Source organism: Canis lupus, chromosome 35 (assembly GCF_048164855.1).
Source record: "Canis lupus baileyi chromosome 35, mCanLup2.hap1, whole genome shotgun sequence".
Lineage (NCBI taxonomy): Eukaryota > Metazoa > Chordata > Mammalia > Carnivora > Canidae > Canis > Canis lupus.
The window spans coordinates 1,236,794-1,259,267 of NC_132872.1; the positions used below are offsets into that span (position 1 = coordinate 1,236,794).

Here is a 22,474-nt window from a genome sequence, read left to right on the forward strand (position 1 = left end):
ATATATTGTTTTAAAATGACCATATGTTGTATGCTAATGTAGCAGTGTTAACAGGACAGACTTAGGAGTCTGTGGCTCTTAAGCTTGAGGTTGCTTAAGAGTCACTTAGGGGTCTTTTTAAAAATGAAAATTTCAAGATCCCTCTTACCCTAAAACATTCTGATGAGGAGGGGATACCAGTCTGTATTTTAACCAGCATCCTAGGTGATTCTGAGGTAGACTATTATGTTGAGAAACACAGACTTAGATATATTAGATATTAGGAAATGTCTATCTAGTAATCAAACAATATTATTTAGTGAACCCCAGAGTATTATTTATGTAGTGTTGGATAAAAATGCTTTGCTGGTTATAAAACAAAAAATTTACCTTTAATTCTTTTGCATTTTAAAAAGTCCGTGACTTGCTTATCTTAGTGTTTATAATGTATGAGAAAGATGATGGTGATAATTCAACAATTATCAAAGCATTATCAAAGCATTAAGAACCAGTATATTATATAAAATGATCATGCCACATTTTACATGGATTTTACTCTAGCATTAGATCCTCAGAGTTGAATGTAAATACCTTTTAAAAAAAAAACTTAGAATCTAATTAATGTGAGCTCCTTCCTGATGTGGAAATTTATATGTGAATGACAAAGCCTCCTTTATTAAAATTATTTAAACAGTCATAACTATTGGCAAGAGAGTCTTCTTGTATTTTTAAATTCAGTTCATATTTATAATTATTTAAGCAGTGAAGATGCCATTGGCTTTTACTACAGACTGTGATTGAAACTTCATAATCCAGAGTTTTTCCCACCCTGTGCATTAAATCAGGCAGCCCCGAATGGTCTTGGTAGTCCAGTGTTTATAACATCCTTCTTTACCTGCTAATCGACCTCACTTCCTGGATTTCATTCCGTCTAGTTATCAGCTAACAAAAGAACAGCTTTTGATTCCTGCAGACGCTGGTGAAAAAATAATCATGAGAAAGACATCAACCTTATGCCGTCTTTTTTGTCTGCAAATATAAACTCAGCCATCATAGAACTAACAGGTACAGAAGGAAGATACAAGCTCTTTCATGGGAAGAAATTACAGAGAAAATGAGCATCATTTTTCAAGGTTTTTATTTTCCCTGATCTACAAGTGATGCTGCTGTAATTCTAGCTGCAGTTTTTACTGATCATTCACCACTCAGCAGCTGGTAGAGAAGTAAGCCTGCTTGGCAACCACCTGCAGGGCTGCAGAGATGAATTACATTTTCGGGAACAACACACTTCTATACTCTCGCGCCAGTCGAGGAGGCAATACTAGCTCTAGCCATGGCTCAGTAGGCCCAAAGCAGAAACATTGGGCAAAAAAGGGCTCATCAGATGAACTGCAAGCTGAGCCAGAACCTTCACGCTGGCAGCAGATAGTTGCATTTTTCACTCGAAGACACAGCTTTATTGACTGCATCTCGGTAGCCACCAGCTCCACCCAGGTAACATACCACTTGTTGAAATTATTTTCAATATATTTTGGTTTACGTTTGCTTTGCAAATGTATTAATATAGATTTCTGATTATTAAAAATAGAGTCTTATGCACTGAAACCTTGGATGCGCAGAAATGTATGTTTTCAGTCCGTCTATTTAGGTCTTCAGCATGAAAGGGGAAACAAAAAATACTTTCCCTTTTGCTCTTATGTAATACCAAACAAAACAATCTCTGATTCTGTTGAGGGATTTCTCTAGAAATACAAATCATTAATACATAAATTACAATGTAAATTAATAATGCTTGTCTCCTTATTTTTAGACTGTTAAATACTATGCAGTATGATGTCTAACCAAAAATTACCTATTTGTTTAGCTTTTGTATGTCATTAGATAACCTTCAGGAGATTGTTATGGTAAAGAAACAAGATAATTTGAAAGATTTTTATTTTTTAGTGTTTTGAGAATAAATTGAATACAGTTGACTTTTGCTACATATATTTACAAAGTTCTACTAGATTATGGTTTATTCAAGGCATTTAATGAATCCTTCGGTTTTTATAAATATATATTATCTAGGATTAATTTAAAAGCATTAAACTTGTGTAATTACACAACGTAGGAATATTTTTCCAAATAGTTGACATTTTTTAAAAAGATGAGCAAGCACTAAAAATCTCCCAAATTTAAAAAAGAAATCACATAAAACCAAGTCTTTTTGAGGAAATGAGTAGTGAAAATAGTGGGGGAAGTAGAAAATAATTAAGTGAAATATTTATTTGGCATTAAAGGAGATTAGGGGACTATTCATATTTTAAAATAGTTTCAATAGATATTTATGAAAGGATAAGAAATAGTCTAATTTAAAAACAAAGGGATTGCTTTTGTCCTTTGACATCAGTAATAATAAAATTTATACACATATTGTGCTTTTTAGAATAAATTTCTTTAAAATCACCTTTTAAAAATAATAAGCAGCATAATAAATATAAACTGTCAACAGTTTCTTGCTTTTGGTTACCAGAATTGTCTTTCAGTAGTTTTGATTTTAAAATAATGTCAGATTTTTTTGAGTAAGATATTATACTTATTTTTCTTACATGTTTGAGAAAAAGGAATTACTGGGCTAAGGAGAGTCATTAATTGTTATGAAGGCACTGATGTTAGTTATAATCAAAACTTCTTCTGAAGCAAGGATATGATTTAACTCTTAGATTGAATACTTGAACTTGATTTTGACTACAATTACACATACCAAAAAAGCATGCAAAGACTAAGGCTTGGTGTTGTTAATTCATTACAAATTAATATTAAATGATAATTTCCATGGTCAGTAGAAAAAGATGTGCTAAAAACTTTTAAAAATTTCCATGTAGTTTATATATATATACACAGTAGTGTATTTGTATATACACACTACTACTAATACATAATTCATCTTATTAGGGGCATACAAATGAAAAAGCAAGCAAAATAGTTCACATAAAAAACTATTGAAACCACAGAATTACATGATAATTACCTAGGAATTGGAGAAAAAGTTGTTGTATTGCACTAAAATAGTCATAATTTCAATAGAAATTCTATTCACAATCCTACAAAACCATTTAAAATTTTATTTTCTTCCCATTTGGTTCAAATCATTTGTCATACTGATAAATGACTTAGTTTTTATTTCTTTCATACTTTTTTTTTTTAACTTTTCATTACCTTTGTATTTCATTTCTAGAAGTATAGACATTAGGTCAAAGGTTTTAGCTTTTTTTTTTCTCCTGCTCTAAAGTATCATCCTGCTATTTTTCATTCGATATATTTTTCTAACTGATGAGTTAGATATATCCAAATCTCTTGTTATAACTCAATGGAATTCACTTTACTGGATAAAATACAGTAGAACTGAGAACATTAGACTGATTTGAACTTTGGTTGATGCTAGAATATGCTTTTCAGTTTGATCTATTGACTCATGGCTGGCAGTTTTTAATTTGTAGCACCAGAAGGATTTGCATATTGTTAAAAACAAGGTGGTAGATTAATGAAATTTCATGATTTATTGAGCATATACTACATATCTGTGAAGATAGTACTATGACAGTGTTTTGTTCTATGATTGATAAATAGCAACAGTGGTTACCAGGTTTTCTATTTCACTGTTAGAAATATCCTTTCTAAGATTTGAGAACAGATTAACTTTAAATCTAATTCCTTGTAAGAATGCGGCATGATACTTTTAGCAGTTTGGAGACTTGCTATTAAATCAAATTTTATTAATTTGAAAGTCATTACTCTGATATAATATCCCCCCAAGTACCCTCTATGAATGAAAAGAAAATTTATTTACTTTAAAGATTCATTTAAATTGCTTATATGTTGGAAATAATCACATTCACAACTCAGATTATCTGCCAGGTTCTACTGCAATGTCTGGAATTTAGTATGAGTCATTAATTTTTTTATGATAAGGAAGCTAAGTATTATAAACTTCTGCAAAATTCCCAGCTTCTAGGATACGACTTGGCATATAGTTGGTGCTCAGTAAATGTTTATAGAATTGATTATTTTCCATTTTAGTCACCTACAACCTTGTTGGCTTAATGGCCTTCTAAAATATAGCACCTAATCCAAAACCTCCTAGGTACCAGTTTTTCTTGGATCCACTTTCCTTCCCTCACCAGTGCCTTTAGTTTTTCCGAATTTTTTTCTCTGCTCTATTATTTTCCTCCATTCTTCGTATTTCCTTCAAGCAGCACAAATCCCCCACGTACCTGATTTCCTCACCCCTTTGGGTCCCCACACAATGATGATAACTGTGCAGCTTACAAACTGGTTCTCATTTTTGTCATTTGGTTATATTATCCCAGAAGTTTACATGGGGCTCTTTTTTTTTTTTTTTTTTTTTTTTTTTTACTGGTAAATTTAGAGAAGTTTAATTATTTTACTTCAGTGTAAATCTTTTATGTTTTGTGCTTCATACTACTTATGTTCTTAATTTTGAGTAATTATTACAGAAAAAAAGAACCTACATGTTGCCAAACCCTCCTCATTTCCTTGCCTCAGAATTCCCTCTATTCTTGCATTTAAGATCACTTGATACCAGTCTGCCCTGTCCTATTTAGCGCACTCAGCTTTGTTCCAGTCTGGGACTAATTTTTATATTCATGAGGGTTTTAAAGAACTCCAGCGTATTTCTAGTATTTGCTACTTGATTAGTCCTTAGGTAAAAAGTTTTGCCTCTGGTGATGAGTGTTTATTAAAGAATATAGTAGTCATATAAACTTTTTTTTTTTTTCTTCATATAAACTTTTAACAGCTGTGAAGTGGCAGGTCATTTTGAATGTGTGTTTAGCAACTGAGCCTACATTTTGGGACTACGTGAAAATCCCTGACATGGATCATTATAAATGATCAAAGTCAAACAGGATTCCGCCCTCTCCCAAACAACTGACATGCCATATTGAGCTGCAAACAACAAAATTCTTTTCCTAGGAATGAATGGAACAGACATAATGACTTGTCATAACTGAAGTAGAACAATAAAATTTTCGTAAGGGTTGAATACTCTAAGAGGAAAAACCCTATCCTATCTTAAAATGCAGCAAAACACTTTTCAGATAACCATGTGGAAAAATATGTAGGCTAATTTGTATAAAAAGAATATAATGTGTCCTAAACAAATGCATTTTAGATTATAAAGGATTTAATTTTGTAGAGCTGTACATTAGACATATTGTCCAAAAATGAAGATAATAGTATCAACTTCACTGAGTTAAATATACTAAATGATTTAATATATGTATCATACTTAGACAGTGCCTGGCCGCTATTACTTCATTATATTATTATTATATTTTTATATTGCTTTACTTTTGATAGTCCGTGGACAAATTCAAATATAGATAATTAGGAATTACAGCTCTGGGCAGCCGCGGTGGCCCAGTGGTTTAGCGCCACCTTCAGCCCAGGGCGTGATCCTGGAGACCCAGGATCAAGTCCCACATTGGACTCCCTGCGTGGAGCCTGCTTCTCCCTCTGCCTGTGTCTCTCTGCCTCTCTCTCTCTCTCTCTCTCTCTCTCTGTGTGTCTCTCATGAATAAATAAATAAAATCTTTTTTTAAAAAAAGGAATTACAGCTCCTAGGGTAGTGCAGTTGGGTAGGATAGACATTCAGTAAATTGTTGACTGAATAACTCTTAAGTACAGCGATGCACTTTTTTTAAGAACTCCAAACCTCAACACCTTTAACTGTAAGATTTAAGGGGGGCCACAAAAGAGTACTTCACTTCTCATGAGACCACCAGTTCCCTGACTTTGCCTCTCTTCCCATCATTCTCTTTGTAAATTATTAAACCAGTCACAAGTAGACAACTAAATTTAACTGATTATTCATCTTTTACCAAGCTTTTCTAAGTATACCATCAAGACAAATTTTATACTCTATTTTTTTACCCTTAATCACCACAAAAAGTCCATACTTTCCAGATCACTATCATTTATTTCCTTGTCTCTCAGTGATTCTGGTATATCTCTCATCTGTTTTAAACTCCCATTTCTCTCTGGCCTCCCAAGCTCTTCAGCCTTTCGGAACTCCCAATTTATCGTCAGGAAAATTTCCTTTATTTTCAAATTGGTGTGTGATGGTTCACCCTTTTTCCTCTCATAGACCCCTGACGATACTGTTATTTTTCTCTACCCCTCACAAAAGTGGAACTTTATCTGTCATACCTCATGCACCATGGGACCAGCAAGTGCAGTTGATGTCTTGCTTATCATTGATATTTATGGACGATTGTACCTCTTCTCTCTTTAAAAAAAAAAAAGTAGATGCCATCAGGTAGTATAATTCCTTGATACCCTTATCTCTAGGAATCTTGTATTTTATTTCACTTGACTGTCCTGCTTAAATAGTTACACTTAAGACCTCATTACTATTGACCATATACCACCTACAGAATTTCAGTTGCAAGCATTTCAAACTAACTAGCACTTCCTTTCATTTTAGCTCACTTCCCCTATTACAATGATTTTTTTTTTTTAAGTTATCTTCTGAAGACCTTCAGCCTAACTTTCTAGTATCTATCACTCCTTTTATGCTCTCACTTCCCTCCTTGCCTTGCTCAGATTCCTTGGTCCGTGACTGTAAGTACTGCCTTTCATGATCTCAGCTCTCTTGCCCCTCTGACACTTCATTGGTAAGATTCCACCTTGGTGGATTGCAATTTTCTCTCCTCCACACTGGCTCCAAAGCTGCACATTAAATTTCCAGTACTCATTTCCTTGTCCTCATTCTCAGTTGATGATCTTACTCTGTATTCACCCTGTTAAAACAAATGATCCATCTGTATTCCTATGGCTCACCCTTCACTTCTTAGTCCCTTTGACTATTGAAGGACTTCTGAAATTCTCTTTTGTTCATTGCATTATTGTCTTTCCTCCTATATTGAATTATTCTCATCAGCATATATACCTCCTGGAATACCTCTCATTGAAACAACCAACCAAAAAATCCTCTTTAGGAGTGGATTGTCAAATCCAATGATCAGTTCAGAGTTTTTGTTTTACTTGACCCCACAACAGCTTTTACACAATTGATTATTCCCTCTTTTATTTGTTCTATTTTTATTTAAATTTAATTAGCATATAATGTATTAGTTTCAGAGGTAGAGATCAGTGATTCATCAATCTTATGTAATACCCAATGCTCATTACATCATGTGCCCTCCTTAATGTCCATTACCCAGTTACCCCATCTCCACATTCCTCCAGCCCCCTTCCCCTCCAACAACCCTCAGTTTATTTCCTGTGATTAAGAGTCTCTTGTGGTTTGTCTCACTTTCTGATTTGATCTTCTTGTATTTTTTCCTTTTTTCTCCCACGCCTCTCTGTTTTGTTTCTTAAATTTCACATATTAGTGAGATCATATGATAATTGTTTTTTCTGATGGACTTATTTCGCTTAACATAATACCCTCTAGTTCCATCCACATCGTTGCACATGGTAAGATTTCTTTTTTTTTTTTTGATGGCTGAGTAGTATTCCATTGTGTGTGTGTGTGTGTGTCCATTCATTTGTCAGTGGACATCTGGGTTCTTTCCATAGCGTTGTTGCTATAAACATTGGGGTGCAGGTGCTCCTTCATATCACTGTTCCCTTCTTTAAACTCTTTTCTCCTTTAAACACTTTTCTGCCTTGACTCTTGAATATTACCCTTCTAATATTTTTCCAACTTCAGTATCTCCACTTGGATTGTCTGAAAGTTAACATGTCAAAAACAAGTCTCTAGTTTTATTGTTCTCCCCATCATCTTTCATCATCACTCACTGAGATGCTGAAGACAAACTCTTGGAATTGATTTTCTGTTATTTTCTCCTTTGGTTTACATTCAGTGTAACAGCAAATCATATTGGCTCTATGTCCAGGGTATATTTATGATCTGACCACTTAATTTGTTGCCTGAACTACAGCAAACCTCTAACGGGTCTCTCTCAACAGTCTGTTCACACCACCAGCCAGAGTCATCCTTTCAGAATGTCCTATCTTGTTTTTAACACTTCTGTGGCTTCCAATCCAATTTTATAAAATCCTAAATCCTTCTTAATCATAGACCAAAACGCCAAATAATCTAGCCCCTGGCAATACTGCCAATCTTCTCCCTCACTTTTTGTACTCCAGCTATACTGGCCTTGTTCCTGTTCTTCAATTATATCAGATGTGGCCATCCAAGAGCCTTTATCTTGATATTCCCTTCTCTCTGCCTGAAACATTCTTTCCCCTAGATACTCTCATGATTCATTCCCTCACTGCCTTCAGATATCTGCTTATTTGTGCCTTTTCACTGGGCCTTCCAAGATTCCTATCTAAGATTGCAAGTAGTCTTTCACTCCAAATGATACTGTGTCTTCTTACGTTGAAAAATTTTTTTTCCTTACAGCATTCAATACTGATTCTTTATTATTATAAATTTTTTATCGGTCTGAATTTCTCCCTTAGACCTTCTATGAAACATACATCACACTTTATCTAATGTTATACTGATCCTCTGACTGATCATTCTCTCCTTATTTACCCATCTGGGAAGAGTTACTCATGAGGTGGTGAGACAGAGAAGGAGAGAGAAACCATTCAATCTCCTTATAATTAGGACTGTGTAAATCATCAACCAAACTGGGGTACTTTTGATGGAAAGAGAGAACTATTAATAATTAAAGTGGGACAACAGGCATAAATATAGACTTACGAGGCAAACAGAGGCATATGGCACATCATTTATAGCTATTTATGTGCTGATTTTTCCCAGCAGGCAGCAGGGTCTCAGTAGTCACACCAGGACATCTTTACTGGGACCATTCTGAATTGGCCTAATCTTCTTCTATATTCTTCTATACATATTTCATATATTTAGATTCATGCCTATTGTATTTTGAAAAGTTAGATCAAATTTATGTATCTTCATCTCCAAGGAATAAAATTGGTTATAGTCAGCAATATAATGCCTTTTTATTAACTACAATATAGAAAAAGTAGGTAGACAGTCCTCTTAAACCACTTTGGAAATGCTAACTATGATAGGATAGTTCCTAGGAGAATAGTTAGAAGTAGTCTTCTTTGGGAATTGACTAACCAAGCAACCAAGATTAGGATAAAAACTCTTTTATACTCGTTATGAGATGCTGCCTCTTGGCAAAGTTTAAATACCTGCTCAAAAGGCCACTAAAGGCTAAATGGTAAGATTGATACGGTGACTTAAATTTAGAAATTAATTGTTCCCCTTTTCACCTGCAGAATATTGTGGTATTTCTTACAGGGAACGTATATGTACCCACTAAAAATTTGTTCAAACGATGTTTAAAACCCAGTCATTTGTACAGTAGGACACTTTAGGAAAGTGTAGAGATGAAGATTAAACAAAAAAATAATTGTTTACAATGGTTATATAAGCCTTTAAAACATACCAAATTGGAGGTGCCTGGATGGCACAGTCAGTTAAGTGTCTGCCTTCAACTCAGGTCATGAACCCAAAGGAGTCTTGCATTGGACTCCTTGCTCAACAGGGAGTTTACTTCTCCCTCTGCCTCAGCTCCTCCCCTTATTTGTACTCGCTCACTGTCTCTCAAATAAAAAAATGTTAAAAGCTATTGTAAAAAATACCAAACAACCATACAGTCCAGCAGTTGCACTCCTTGGTATTTACCTAAACGAGTTGAAAACTTAAGTCCACATGAAAATCTGCATGCATATTTATAGCACCTATATTTTTGACTGCCAGAACTTGTAAGCAATGAAAATGTTCTTCAGTGGGTAAATGGATAAATAAAATGTGGTACATCCCGACAGAGAAATTTATTTATCACTAAAAAATGAAAAAGACATAGAGGAACCTTAAATTCATATTACCAAGTAAAAGGAGCCAGTTTGAAAAGGCTACATACCCTATCCTTCCAACTATATCACATTCTGGAAAAGGCAAAACTATGGAGACAATACAAAAATCAGTGGTTGTCAAGGGTTAGGGAAGAGGGAAGGATGAATTGGTAGAGCACAGAGAACTTTGAGAGCAGTGATACTATTCTGTATGATACTATATCAGTAGTTAAATGTCTTTATACATTTATTAAAACCTATAGAATCTCCAATCCTGAACTGTGAACGTTGGGTAATAGTGATGTGTTAATGTAGGTTCATCATTTGTACAAATGTACCATCCTGGTGGAAAATGTTGATAATGAGCCAATGCATGTATGAGGGCATAGGCTATATGGGAACTCTATACTTAATGCTCGATTTTGCTTTGAACTTAAAGAATAAAACCTATTAAAAAACTAATATCTTAATGGAGATAAGATTGGCTATGCCTCAAGGAACTAAATAAGTGAAATTTGTTTATATAAGCTTTTTATAAATAGGAAGTATGTTGTGTTCATTTTGTAGCTTCTGTAGTGTCATGATTGTTAGATGGCCCTTTTGTCAAGGACAAATAGGTAAAAGGAAATTTCATAAGCTGCAACTTATGTATTTTTAATATATTCAAACAAGTTTTCAAGTTAGCCTTTAAAATGATGTGTTAATAACAGAGCTGAAAAATTACCTATATGCTCATGGGGTCAGGGTAAGAGAATCAGGGACGCCTGGGCGGCTCAGTGGTTGAGCGTCCACCTTTGGCTCAGGTCGTGACTCTGGGGTCCCGGGATCGAGTCCCACATTGGGCTCCCTGCATAGAGCCTGCTTCTCCCTCTGCCTGTGTCTCTGCCTCTCTCTCTCTCTCTGTCTCTCATGAATAAATAAATAAAATCTTCAAAAAAAAAAAAAAAAAGGATAAGAGATTCAGCCTTTGTAACATTTTTGCTTATATTTCAAGCAGTGCTTGTTTTCATGAGTTTCATGCTTTTTTACTTCATACCTCTTAACTATAATCAGTTTATTTCAGGTCATCAGTTGGGTAATGATTTGTTTAATATTAGCTGCTGAACCATAAGTTTCACAAGAGCTGATAGTACAAGATGTGTATTTTCTTGTATCCCCAGAGCCTTCCACGGTGAATGCACTTGATAAAATTTGTTGGATGAATAAACAGATGTTTATTTTCATTTAATCTGATGCTGGCTATAAGGAAGTTTGGAGCTTTTGAATATGGTTTGGTACTGTAAATTTCCCAAGCCATTTTTATGTAGAACTATGGCTTAAAATTTTTAAAAATATAAAAAAAATTAAAAATCATGTATATTTCAAGAATAATCCAAAGCTCTCTGTGAAAAAAGGCATATGTATTCTTATGTATAGGAAGAATTTAAATTCTTATCATTAAAATTTGACTTAGATTCATTTTCTTTAAAGATTTTTTTCCGTTTTATTCTTTGTACTTCCTGGCACTCTAATTTAGATTACATTTCAGTTTTCCATTTTTATATCAAAATTTAGAATTTTTATAAAGGTAAAAATAGTTGTTCAGACCATGTGGAGAACAGTAGCCTACAATTATCACCTTATTTAACAAACTTTAAATAAACCAACTGATGTAATAATTTTACAGGCATATGCAAATCAATCAAAAAAGACTGGACCTTTTTTGTGCAAGTATAAACCAACTGGCAATGACATCTGGAGGCAGTGGAATTTTAGGAAAGCCTACACACAACTTCTTCCGCCTTTAGCTAAATGTATTTAAAAGATTTTTCTCCCTTACCTCTTAACAGGAGTCCTGCCTATTCTTTATTCTTTAGTAAACCCCAATTTAATCCCACTTCTGGACAATATTTTTTAGTTTTTGTGAAATTTAAACTGTAGGTATTGATTCAGGCAGCTCTGAAGTGTGCAACAGTTGTTGTTATGACAAAATGGGACCAATTAATTGCCTTACACATTTTTTGTTGGTCCTGAGAGGAATAACTAGAGATTATAATCTGAGATTTGGATCAAAACAGATCCCAGCATCATTTTTCTGTATTTAACTCTGACTGATCTTGGTAGAACAGTCTAATGTATCGAAGTGTTATAAATTTGAAAAAGAAATCAGTTTGAAAGTATTTGGAAAGCTAGAGGAAAAACAAGATGCATACCAATTTTAGGAATTAATTGCTTCATCTATCCTAAATACTGTAAGCAGGATTTTGGAGGGGGGCAGAACAAAAATCATGTCATTTTAGTCTCTTTTCCCAAACTGAAAGGCCTAAATTCTTTTGATTATACGAACAGTGCCTTATTACATAAGCCTTTTTTATAAAAATATTTTAGAGAACTATAGATGAAACTTGAAATTTCCATATGTATTATTTGTTTTATTCTCACTTCCATGTTTTTAGGGGAGGAGTTGCATATTTTTATTATCATAGATTAAGCATTGCAGCAGAATTAAAGCAATTATACTTAGTAAAAACTAGCCTGAGTATCTTGAAGTCATTTTCTATTTTATTCACCAATCTGATCAGCCTTTTTTTCTTTTTTTAAATCACCAAAGTGGGAGTCAGCACGAATCAGCCTGCCATGTATTTTTATAAATAAAGTTTTATTGGAACACAGATATGCTTATTTATATATTGCCTGTGGTTATTTTCAAGCTCCTGCAGCACAAAGTTGGATAGTTGCAACACAAAAACATGCCCCATAAAGTCTAAAATATGTATTATCTGGCCTTTTTTGTTTTATTTTTTTAAGACTTTATTTATTCTTGAGAGACACAGGGAGAGAGGGAGAGAGGCAGAGGGAGTAGCAGGCTCCATGCAGGGAGTCCAATGTGAAACTCGATCCCGGGACTCCAGGATCATGCCCTGAGCCTAAGGTTAAGCCTCAGATGCTTAACCACTGAGCCATCCAGGCATCCCAAGAAATACTTCCTAATACAATTTTTAAAAGAGATGAAGGACACTTGGCTGGCTCAGTTGGTGGAAGAGCATGCAACTCTTGATGTTGGGTAGTGAGTTTGAGCCCCATGTTAGGTGGAGAGATTACTTAAAATCTTTTTTTTTTTTTTAAGAAAGATGAAAACCTATTGGGCAGATATACTTGAGCAAGACATGTTTCTTTTCAAATAGGAAATTATTAGGCAGTTAGCTATTGCTAAATAGAGAACAACATGAAATACAATTTTTTTGGCAGTTTTATGTTTTTGAGACTTCTTTTTTTTTTTTTTTTTTTTTTTTGAGACTTCTAAGTTCATCAGGTGATAGAACATTTTGAACACCTTCTAACTGGTAGTGACTACCCAAGCACATAGAAAAATCTTTTAGCAATATCTCTAAGTCATGAAAGAAGTAATGGAATTGAGCCATGTGGATATCTGGGGCAAGAGCATTCTAGGCAGAGAAATAGTAAATAAAAGACTGAGACCAGAACATGTTTAGTATATTTGGAGAACAACAGGGAGGTCAGTATGGGCTGAAATACTAAGTGGTAGAAGAAGAGTAGAAGGCAGCAGAGGCAGGAATCATTAGGGAATTCTAGAAGAATGAATAGGATAGGGTAAATGCATGATTACTAGGAAACATTGAGGGCCCATTTTAAATTAGTAATCATGAAGTCCAGTTTCTCTAACCATTTTCTGGTTTAAAAATCAGGCTAAAGTATATTACAGTTGGTAATTTCATACCCACTTGTTATAATTACATAACCATATCTTTAAATCCAAGTTTAAGGTCTCTAAATTTTTAGTGGTTGTTGACTCATCCTTCTACCAGTACAAAGTGACAAGCTGAATGATGATAGAATACCATCTTTTCATAATAAAAGGATGATAAACTTTAACTCAGTATCATGAATCTTGCAAGCAGAAATAGATTCATGAACTAAGTGATCTGTCTGTGTGAAGCAACAAATTTGTACCCATGTTTCTATAATAGGATTATTAATCACTAGATCTATTTTCTGATCTCCCCTTTGTTATTTTAAAATCAAAACTCTGTAATTTAACAATATTAGTGATTTGTTTTAAAATGTACCTGGTTTGAAAAGAAAATGTACCTGGTTTATTGTTATTTGCTTTTGAGATAATTATGACATGGATGTCACATGCAGCTGTGGGTTCAAATAATATTTTCCCCTGTACCAGTTTATATTGAAGGTGTCTTTTGCAGTAACTGTGGCCCAAAAAAGTCATTTGAATCAAGTGAGACTTAAATAATGAAAAATACCTTTATTCTGAAGATACTAGACCCCTGTTGAGTACAGTGATTTTCAAGCAGAGTTTTGATAAATCTACTGTGCTATATTTTTTCCTTCTATAAACATGCAGTAGGCTTGCCAGGTTTCTTTTCTGTTTTCTCCCCTCTTCTTAGATAGCTTCTTTGACATTTGATCAGAGAAACATATCTCATTACAGCATAAGTAGATCTTTAAACAAAGGAAATTGGATTAAGAATATTAACTATGCCGTGCAAAAACAAAATATGGTACTTTTTGACCAATAGTGACACAAGAGTAATTACTTTTCCTTGTTATCTAAGATAGTAACGAAAGATTTCCTAATTCATGTATTTCATTTTCCCTGAATATGGTATAAATTTATTTAGACCTTATTGAATCTTTGTGTTTATTCTAAGCTCAGTTTATTTCATTCATATAACATGTTAATACAAGATACAATTTATAAGTTATCCTGTAGTATGATTTCAGTTATCTTTCTTCAGTTTCATTTTATGCTATGAAAATCATTTTAATAAATAATTCAGTGAGAAAATGTTTTAAATGTATTCAGATAGCCTTGCAAATCTTTTATGTTTGGATCTAACAATGATGTAAAATATCATTTTTAGTAGCCATTGTGGGTGTTATTCTTAATAGTCCTTCCTCACTCCCAATTTCCCATTAGTCACTAGATAATACCAGTTATATATTTAAAATCTATCTTGATTTGACTACTCATGTACATTTTTACCATCATTACAATTTGATTGAAGCCACTGATGACCTCTCATCTGGATTATCACAGCAGCCTAATTGCCCTTTCTGTCTCTTCCTGTATCAGTCAGGATTCACATGCACATATAAAGAACACTTTAGCTATTTTAAGCAGAATGTAATTTAATAAATGTGGGCTCACTCAGTATACGTTCCTGGGTATGTACTCAATTGGTTACTACAGCTGGATTGGTTATTACCTGTGGCTAAGAAATTGTGTGTGTTGATAAGTCATTTGTTTTTGAAGAGTTTCTCAGCAGGATTTGCCTTCTTCAGGAAGAGGCAGGGGCATTTATTGTTGTATGAATGGCAGTGAAAGAGGGTGGTGCATAGTCATAAATGTTCATGTACAGTGCACATTATGCATCATTATGCATGTGACTGTACCTAATAAAGCTTCAGGCCACTTTAATGAAAATCTGTTATGTTTTGAAAGCTGATTTCATAATTCTAAGATCTTAACATTAAACTTAAAATATAAAATGAAGAAATTTAATAAGAATCTCTAAAAATGATTGTTAAAACACTTTACCAACAGCTGTCAATTTGATACTGGCATAGAAAAAGTACTTTTAAAATATGTACAATCCAATTATTTTACAGGAATTTACAATTTTCTGCAATGTTCTTTGAGACACTGTTAATATTATAGCCTCTGTTGTCATGGAAACAAGTCTCTGAAGGCAGCCTCAGAGGCTAATGATGCCATGGTGTTGCTATGGATAGAAACAACTGAGACTGTTGTAGTCACATGGTCTTGATTTAAAAAAAAAAAGTCTTTCGAGCTGATCTTACTGAGTGATACAAATGGAGCAGGAATAGGATGATGGTATAATAGTCACCATTGTCTAATGAAATATGTATATGAGATTGTTCAGATTTAAAAAGCTTATGCTGAATTCCTCCTTGTCTGTAATAACCCAAATAAAATGGTTACTGTAATTTGCTACCTCATTATTTATATTAGAATCTAAAGCATGACATTTTCCAATTTAGAGTCTTCAACTCTCCAGAATTTTACTCTGCGCTTAAAATATCCTCTCAAATCTAACATCTATGCTGTTCTGCATCACTCAGCCTTCATTTGATTATCTATTTTGTTAGGGGCTGTATTTTTGTTTCAAATGAACTTAATGAATTATTTTGTTGTTCTATAATTCTTTGTCACCTGAATTAGTTATCAGCTATGACTAGGAAGTTATATGTATTTGTTTTTGAAGACTTTCTCAACAAGATTTGCCTTTCTTAAGAAACTGGCAGAAGCATATGTTCTTTTGCAAAGTCCTTGCTCATTGTCCTATAGAGATTGGGGTGGATTAAGATGGCATAAGTTGTTTTAGGATTTTTTAAAATGGTATTCAGATCCTTATCTAAAAAAATAGATTTTTAGTAGAGGCTTAGGGCCAAGGTTGCAGTGAGGTTTAAATGTAATATTAGAAGATTTATAGTTTATCATAAAGGGTTTTGGAGAGCAGCTGCCTAGTGGAGGAAGTTTTTGTGCTTGACCTTGAAATTTAATATAAGCATTTAGCTCTGTCTTATTTTTATGTTAAAATAGATTATTAATCAGCTAATATCTGACCCTACTAAAGAGGCATAAGGAAACTTTTGAGGTGATAGATACATCCGTTACCTTAATTGTAGTGATGGTTTCACAGGTTCATGCATATGTCCAAACTCATGAAGTTGTATACATTGAATATGTGAAGTTCTTTGTATTATACCTCAATAAAGCTGTTTTTAAAAAAGTGAAGTTATAAAAAATAATGATAAACTTTAGGCTTTTTTTTCTTTGATACTTCGGATGACTGCAGCCAGTTATTTTGTAGTGTATCAGTCAATTTGGGTTTGTCTCATATTCGGTGATTGGATTCAAGTTATGCATCTTTGATTGGAATTTCTCAGAAGTGATATGTCCTTATTATATCCTGTCAGGTAGCATGATTTTAATTTGGCCAATTTCTGGTACTGTTAACTTTAAAATAGTATCTGCTAGGCTTCTTCACTATAATTAATAACTGTTTTTAAGAGATACTTGTGTGGGTCATTGTGTCCTATTTAAACTTTCAACCACTGGAATGAAATGGAAGGTTCATTTAGCAACAGTGGAATTTTTACATCTATTGACATTTTTTTAATGCATTTTATTACTATGATGGTTGCCAAATTATGATTTTGTAATTCCATAATTCCTTCTACATCTTTTAGTTGGCATTCTACTATAAGGAAATGCTTTCTCTTTTCATTTATTCTTATAATTATTAAATCAGTGTGGACTCTTGGAATCCTGTTTTTAGTGTATGCCATTGTAATCTTTATTTTGAATTATTTTGAATCTCAAATCTCAAATCGGTCTTGACCGATTAAAAACCCTTCAAACTAACTTCTGTGTCTTTGTCATGCTCTCATTATTCCTTGAGCACTTCTATATTTTCTGGTACAGCAGGATATTTTAGGTTTATATTGCACTTGATAAGCTCTAGCACTGGAATCAGCCATTTCTCCGAAGACTCCTGCTTTTTGTTTTTTGTTTTTTTATTAAAGAATGGGTATTTAGAAACCATGATCTGAATGCTAGGTGTGTTCATACTATTGATATGTTACTGCCCCCAGATCTTTGTGGGCAGAACTAGAGAATATATGTACATATAAACACACATTTATATCTCTGTTCCTTTGTCTATTTACATATATTGAAAATTATGCATTAATACTAATACCTCCAGTTGTATTCTAGAACCATAGGTATCATGCTAATTTTTTCCCTTTCTATATTTTTAACTCCTTTCTCTGACATGAGGAATCTTGTCCCCATTTATCCTTTATATATGTATTTATTAGATCAAAACCTCCTGTATGTAAGCAATCTCCCATCACCATTGCTCTTGGTGGACACCCACCTTACTCTGCTCAGGCTCCAACAATGACCTTTCTACTCCATTAAGGTCCCTACACTTCATGCTAGATGACTACTACTGCCACATTTAGGTTCCAACAAAACACATCAGGCTGCTGCCACTTGCTCTGCCCATATGGACACCTTCCTCATCCTGCTTAGGCTCCAAGCACCCTGAGCTAGCTAGACTGCTGTCATCTTTCTACTGCCTGGATATTGACACTCTCCTCACCCTGCTTGGCTTCAGCAATCGGTACTTTCCTGTTCAAGTCTTTATCTCCACCGAGGTCTTAATGATATTCTGTCATTATTGTCTTCTAGAAATCTACTTTTTGTACTTCTCTCAATTATGTCAGCAAACAGTCTGCAATTAATCTTAAGTGTTGTTTAAGGTAGAGATGGGATTCATTTCATTTTCGGCGGTTCTTTTATTTTTATTTTTTTTAAGATTTTTTTTATTTATTCATAGAGACAGAGAGAGAGAGAGAGAGAGAGAGAGAGAGGCAGAGACACAGGCAGAGGGAGAAGCAGGCTCCATGCAGGGAGCCCGATGAGGGAATCGATCCAGGGTCTCCAGGATCACGCCCTGGGCTGCAGGCGGCGCTAAACCGCTGCGCCACCGGGGCTGCCCTCTGCGGTTCTTTTAAAACTCCTTTTCTCACACTTTGTTATAAATCTGGAGTCAGAACCTCTGGGTTTTCAAACATTTTTTAAAAGTGATATAAGTATTTCACTGAAATTTAGTTGACATTTAAGTGCTTTATTTTAAACTCATAATATAGAATTTAAAGATTTTTTTTAATGGAAACAATATGTAATTAGTGACTAGAGTCCCAAGCCAGACCTATAGACCCCTTCTTACAGATGATTTTTAATTATTGTGTAATACTTAATCTTATGTAATTATAATTATTTATAAATTTAATCATTCCAGTACCTTTGGATATTTAGGATATTTGACATTTCCAGAAGTATAAACAGTGGTCAGTAGAGTGTATTGAGACTAGTAGAACACTGTTTTTTTAAATCATTCACTTAGGGTAGGTTTCCAGAGTTAAGTCTAAGAGCTTAGACATTTTTAAGGTGGTAGATAATTACTGCTAAATTGCTTTTCTTAAAGCTTGTATGAATTTATATATCCAACAGCAATGGGAAAGGATCTGTTTCCATACATTAAAATTGACTTTGAGTTTTTTATTGTGGTAAGATATATATGACATAAAATTTGCCATTTTAACCTTTGATGTATAATTCTGTGGCATTAATTGCATTCACAATATTGCAGCCATCACTCTTAGGTTTCCCAAACTTTTTATCACCTCTGACAGATTATGTAACCATTAAATAATAACTTTCCATGCTCCTTTCTCCTAGCCTGGTAACTGCTATTCTATCTCTATGAATATACCTATTGTAAATATTTCATATAAGGGGAATCATACAGTATTGTCCCTTTATGTCTGATTAATTTCACTTGAAAACATTATGTTTTCAGTATACATCCATGTTGTACCATGTGTCAGAATTTCATTCCTCTTTATGGCTGAATAGTATTCATTGTTATGAATATACCACATTTTGTTGGTCCATTTGTCTGTTGATGGACACTTAGGTTGTTTCTACCTTTTTGGCTGTTGTAAATAACGCATCAATGAACATTGTGATGTAACGTATTCACATCCCTGTTTTCAGTTCTTTCGAGTATATATACTCAGGAATAGAAATGCTGGGTCATATGGTAATACTATGATTAGCTTTTTTGAGGAACGGTCCAACTGTTCTCCATAGCAGTTTACACCATTTTCCATTCCTATCAGCAGTTTTTCAGGATTTTAGGTCTCTGCACCTCCTAACACTTGTTTCTTTCTGTTCTTTTTTTTTTTAATTATTATTACAGCCACCTAGTAGGTGTGAAGTGATATATATTGTACATTTATTTGAATTTCTCTAATGAATAATAATTTGTTGGGTATCTTTTCATGTGCTTATTGGCCATTTGTGTATCTCCTTTAGAGAAATGTCTACTCAAGTCCTTTGCCCATTTTTTAATTGTCTTTTTGTTGTTGAGTTTTAAGAGTTCTTTATATAGTCTGGCTATTTTCTCCCATTTTGTAGGTTGTCTTTGCACTTTCTTGATAAACGTCCGTTGGTGCACAAAACATTTTCATTCTGATGAAGTCCATCTCATTTATTCTTGTCACTTACACTTTTGATATGATATTTAAGAATCCACTGTCAAATCTAAGGTCATGAAGATTTACCCCCATGTTTTCTGGTTTTATGAATTCTAAGAGTATGGTGCTAGCATTTAATATTTCAGTTACATATATATTTATATTTATATTTCAGTTATTGATTAATTTCTCATTAGTTTTTGTATATGATGTGAGAGTGGTAATAACTTCCATTTTTTTGCATGTGGGTATCCAGTTGTCCCAACACCATTGTTGAAGAGAATCCATACATTTTTGATAAATTTTGATTGATTTGATAGACCAAGAAGGTCAACATTGTAATTTTATTTTGTATTTCTTTTGTTAGGAAAAGCATAGTTTTGAGTTCAACAAATTTGTTCTTCTGTTTTAAGTCTTTTTAAATGTACCTTGTCCTGTTATCAATTTGATATTAATGTTTTTCTTGTGCATGTAGGACATGTTATTGGTATAGTAAATGTTTATGAATTAATTCAACTTAGAGATGAGAACAAGTTATGAAACACTTCTTTTGTTTTCCATTTGAATCTTTGTAAAATTAATTGAATCAAGCGAGATAGACTGTAAATCTCAAAGCCTCTTAGTTTCAATTATGTCACTGGAGTTCTTTTTGAATTTTTTCTAGAATATATCTGGCACATAATAGTTACTCAGTGAATATTAGTTGTATTAATGACTTTAAAGGCAATTGTTTTAAAATATTTATTTATTTGAGAAACAGAGTATGCACGCAGTGGGAGGGGAACAACAGGAGAGGGAGGGAGAAACTTAAACAGGCTCCACACTGAGTGCAGGGTTTGATCCCACAACCCTGAGATCACTACCTGAGCTGAAACCAAGGGTTGGCACTTAGCTCTTTGTGCCACTCAGGCACTACTTTAAAGGCAATTTTAAGGCAGGTTATTACAATTCTTGATAGTAGAGGTCAGTCAATAGCATAGGTTTTAAAAAATGATAATAGATTCAGTTTTTAAGTCCTTTGAATTTTTTGTGAATTTCTAAGCCTAGGTTGCCTGCCTGATGGGCTTATAAAATTGCTTTTGATTCCTTGACTGCAAGGAGGAAAGTATTCTGAATACTGGAAAAATATTTTGTAGTCTATGAAGTGAGTGTTTTGTCTCCTAGAGGAGAAATATTCTAAGTCATTATCTTTTATTATTTTCATTTAAACATAAAAGTAGTCATTCATTTGAATTACAGTTACTAAAATTATTAATGGTATAATTTCTAAAATTTCTGGAGAGCATTTTCTCATTTACATTGAAGTAACAATATTTTACCTACTTCTCAATTTTATTTCTAAAAACTATAATTTATGACAAAATTTTCTGTTATGTGTTTTTCTTTTATTTGGTATTTTTCCTGATTTTTTGTCATTGATGATTTTTAGCCAACAGAAGCTGTACCTCCCTCTTCTCCCACTGTCCCTGTGATCCCTGTCCTGCCAGTCCCTGCTGAGAATACTGTCATCCTACCCACCATACCACAGGTTTTTATTAGTTTCTTTTTTCTTTATAAAAATTTCATTTGCTTTTAATATTTCATTTGTATTCTTTTCAAACTGTTTTAACTATTTCTTTGTTAGATTTAGTGATTGAGCTTCACTGGGGTTTTTAGGGAATTAAGTATTTGGGATTTAATATAAAATGGGTTCAATATGTGCCACTGTTTAGGTAAACTGAAATAGTACATATTCTAAACTTCATAATGAACCTCCTTAGACTGCTTACCATGCCTTTTGTACATGTAAATCTGTTTGAACCAGTTTTTATTTGCTTTAGGAAATTTTGTTTAATTTCTAAAGATAATAAAAATCTTGTTGTCATATACTGGATGTGTCATTTATGTAACTTTTTATCTCCCAATATATATTTATCTTCTTGGAAATATTTTTCTATCATTTGATTAGAAAATACATGTATTAGTTAAAAATAAGAGCCTGTATGTGTAAAGTATTTGGAAGCTCTCTGTGCTATCTCTGTAACTTTTCTGTAAATCTAAAATTATTCTAAAATAAAAAGTTTATTTTAAAAATGGTTACATGTATGTATACATACACACATATTGGAATATTACTCAATATCAAAAAGAATGAAATCTTGCCATTTGCAACAATGTGGTTGGAGCTAGAGTACATTATGCTAAGTGAAATAAGTCAGAAAAAGACAAATACCATATGATTTCACTCCTATGTAGAATTTAAGAAATAAGACAGATGAACATATGAAGGGGTGGGGGAAGCGAGGGGAAAAAAAAACATGTGAGATTCTTAAAGATAGAGAACAAACTGAAGGTTGATGGAAAGAGGTGGGTGGGGGATGGGCTAGATGGGTATGATTATTAAGGGTAGCACTTATGATGAGCACTGGGTATTATATGTAAGTGATGAATCACTGAATTTTACTCCTGAAACCAATACTGTACTGTATATTAACAAGTAGAATTTAAATACAAATTTGAAAAAAAAATTAAAAGGTAACGTGACAATCAAAAAATAAAATGAAATGCTAGACAA

General features: G+C 33.5%; 1 protein-coding gene across 33 annotated transcripts in view; it reads left to right on the plus strand.

The window, feature by feature from the left end:
* The window catches only part of DLG1 (discs large MAGUK scaffold protein 1), a 237,583-nt gene that overhangs the window by 95,848 nt on the left and 119,261 nt on the right, over positions 1-22,474 (plus strand). For 19 of the 33 annotated variants that reach the window (XM_072812003.1, XM_072812004.1, XM_072811998.1 and 16 more), the window contains one exon: positions 21,350-21,448. The exons of 8 other annotated variants lie outside the window; for them this stretch is intronic. In XM_072812003.1, coding sequence (XP_072668104.1) covers positions 21,350-21,448 — 99 coding nt within the window. Of the gene's footprint in view, positions 1-1,171; positions 1,474-21,349; positions 21,449-22,474 lie in introns of those variants that run through there. 6 more of the 33 variants (XM_072812024.1, XM_072812026.1, XM_072812028.1 and 3 more) reach the window with 6 other exon arrangements.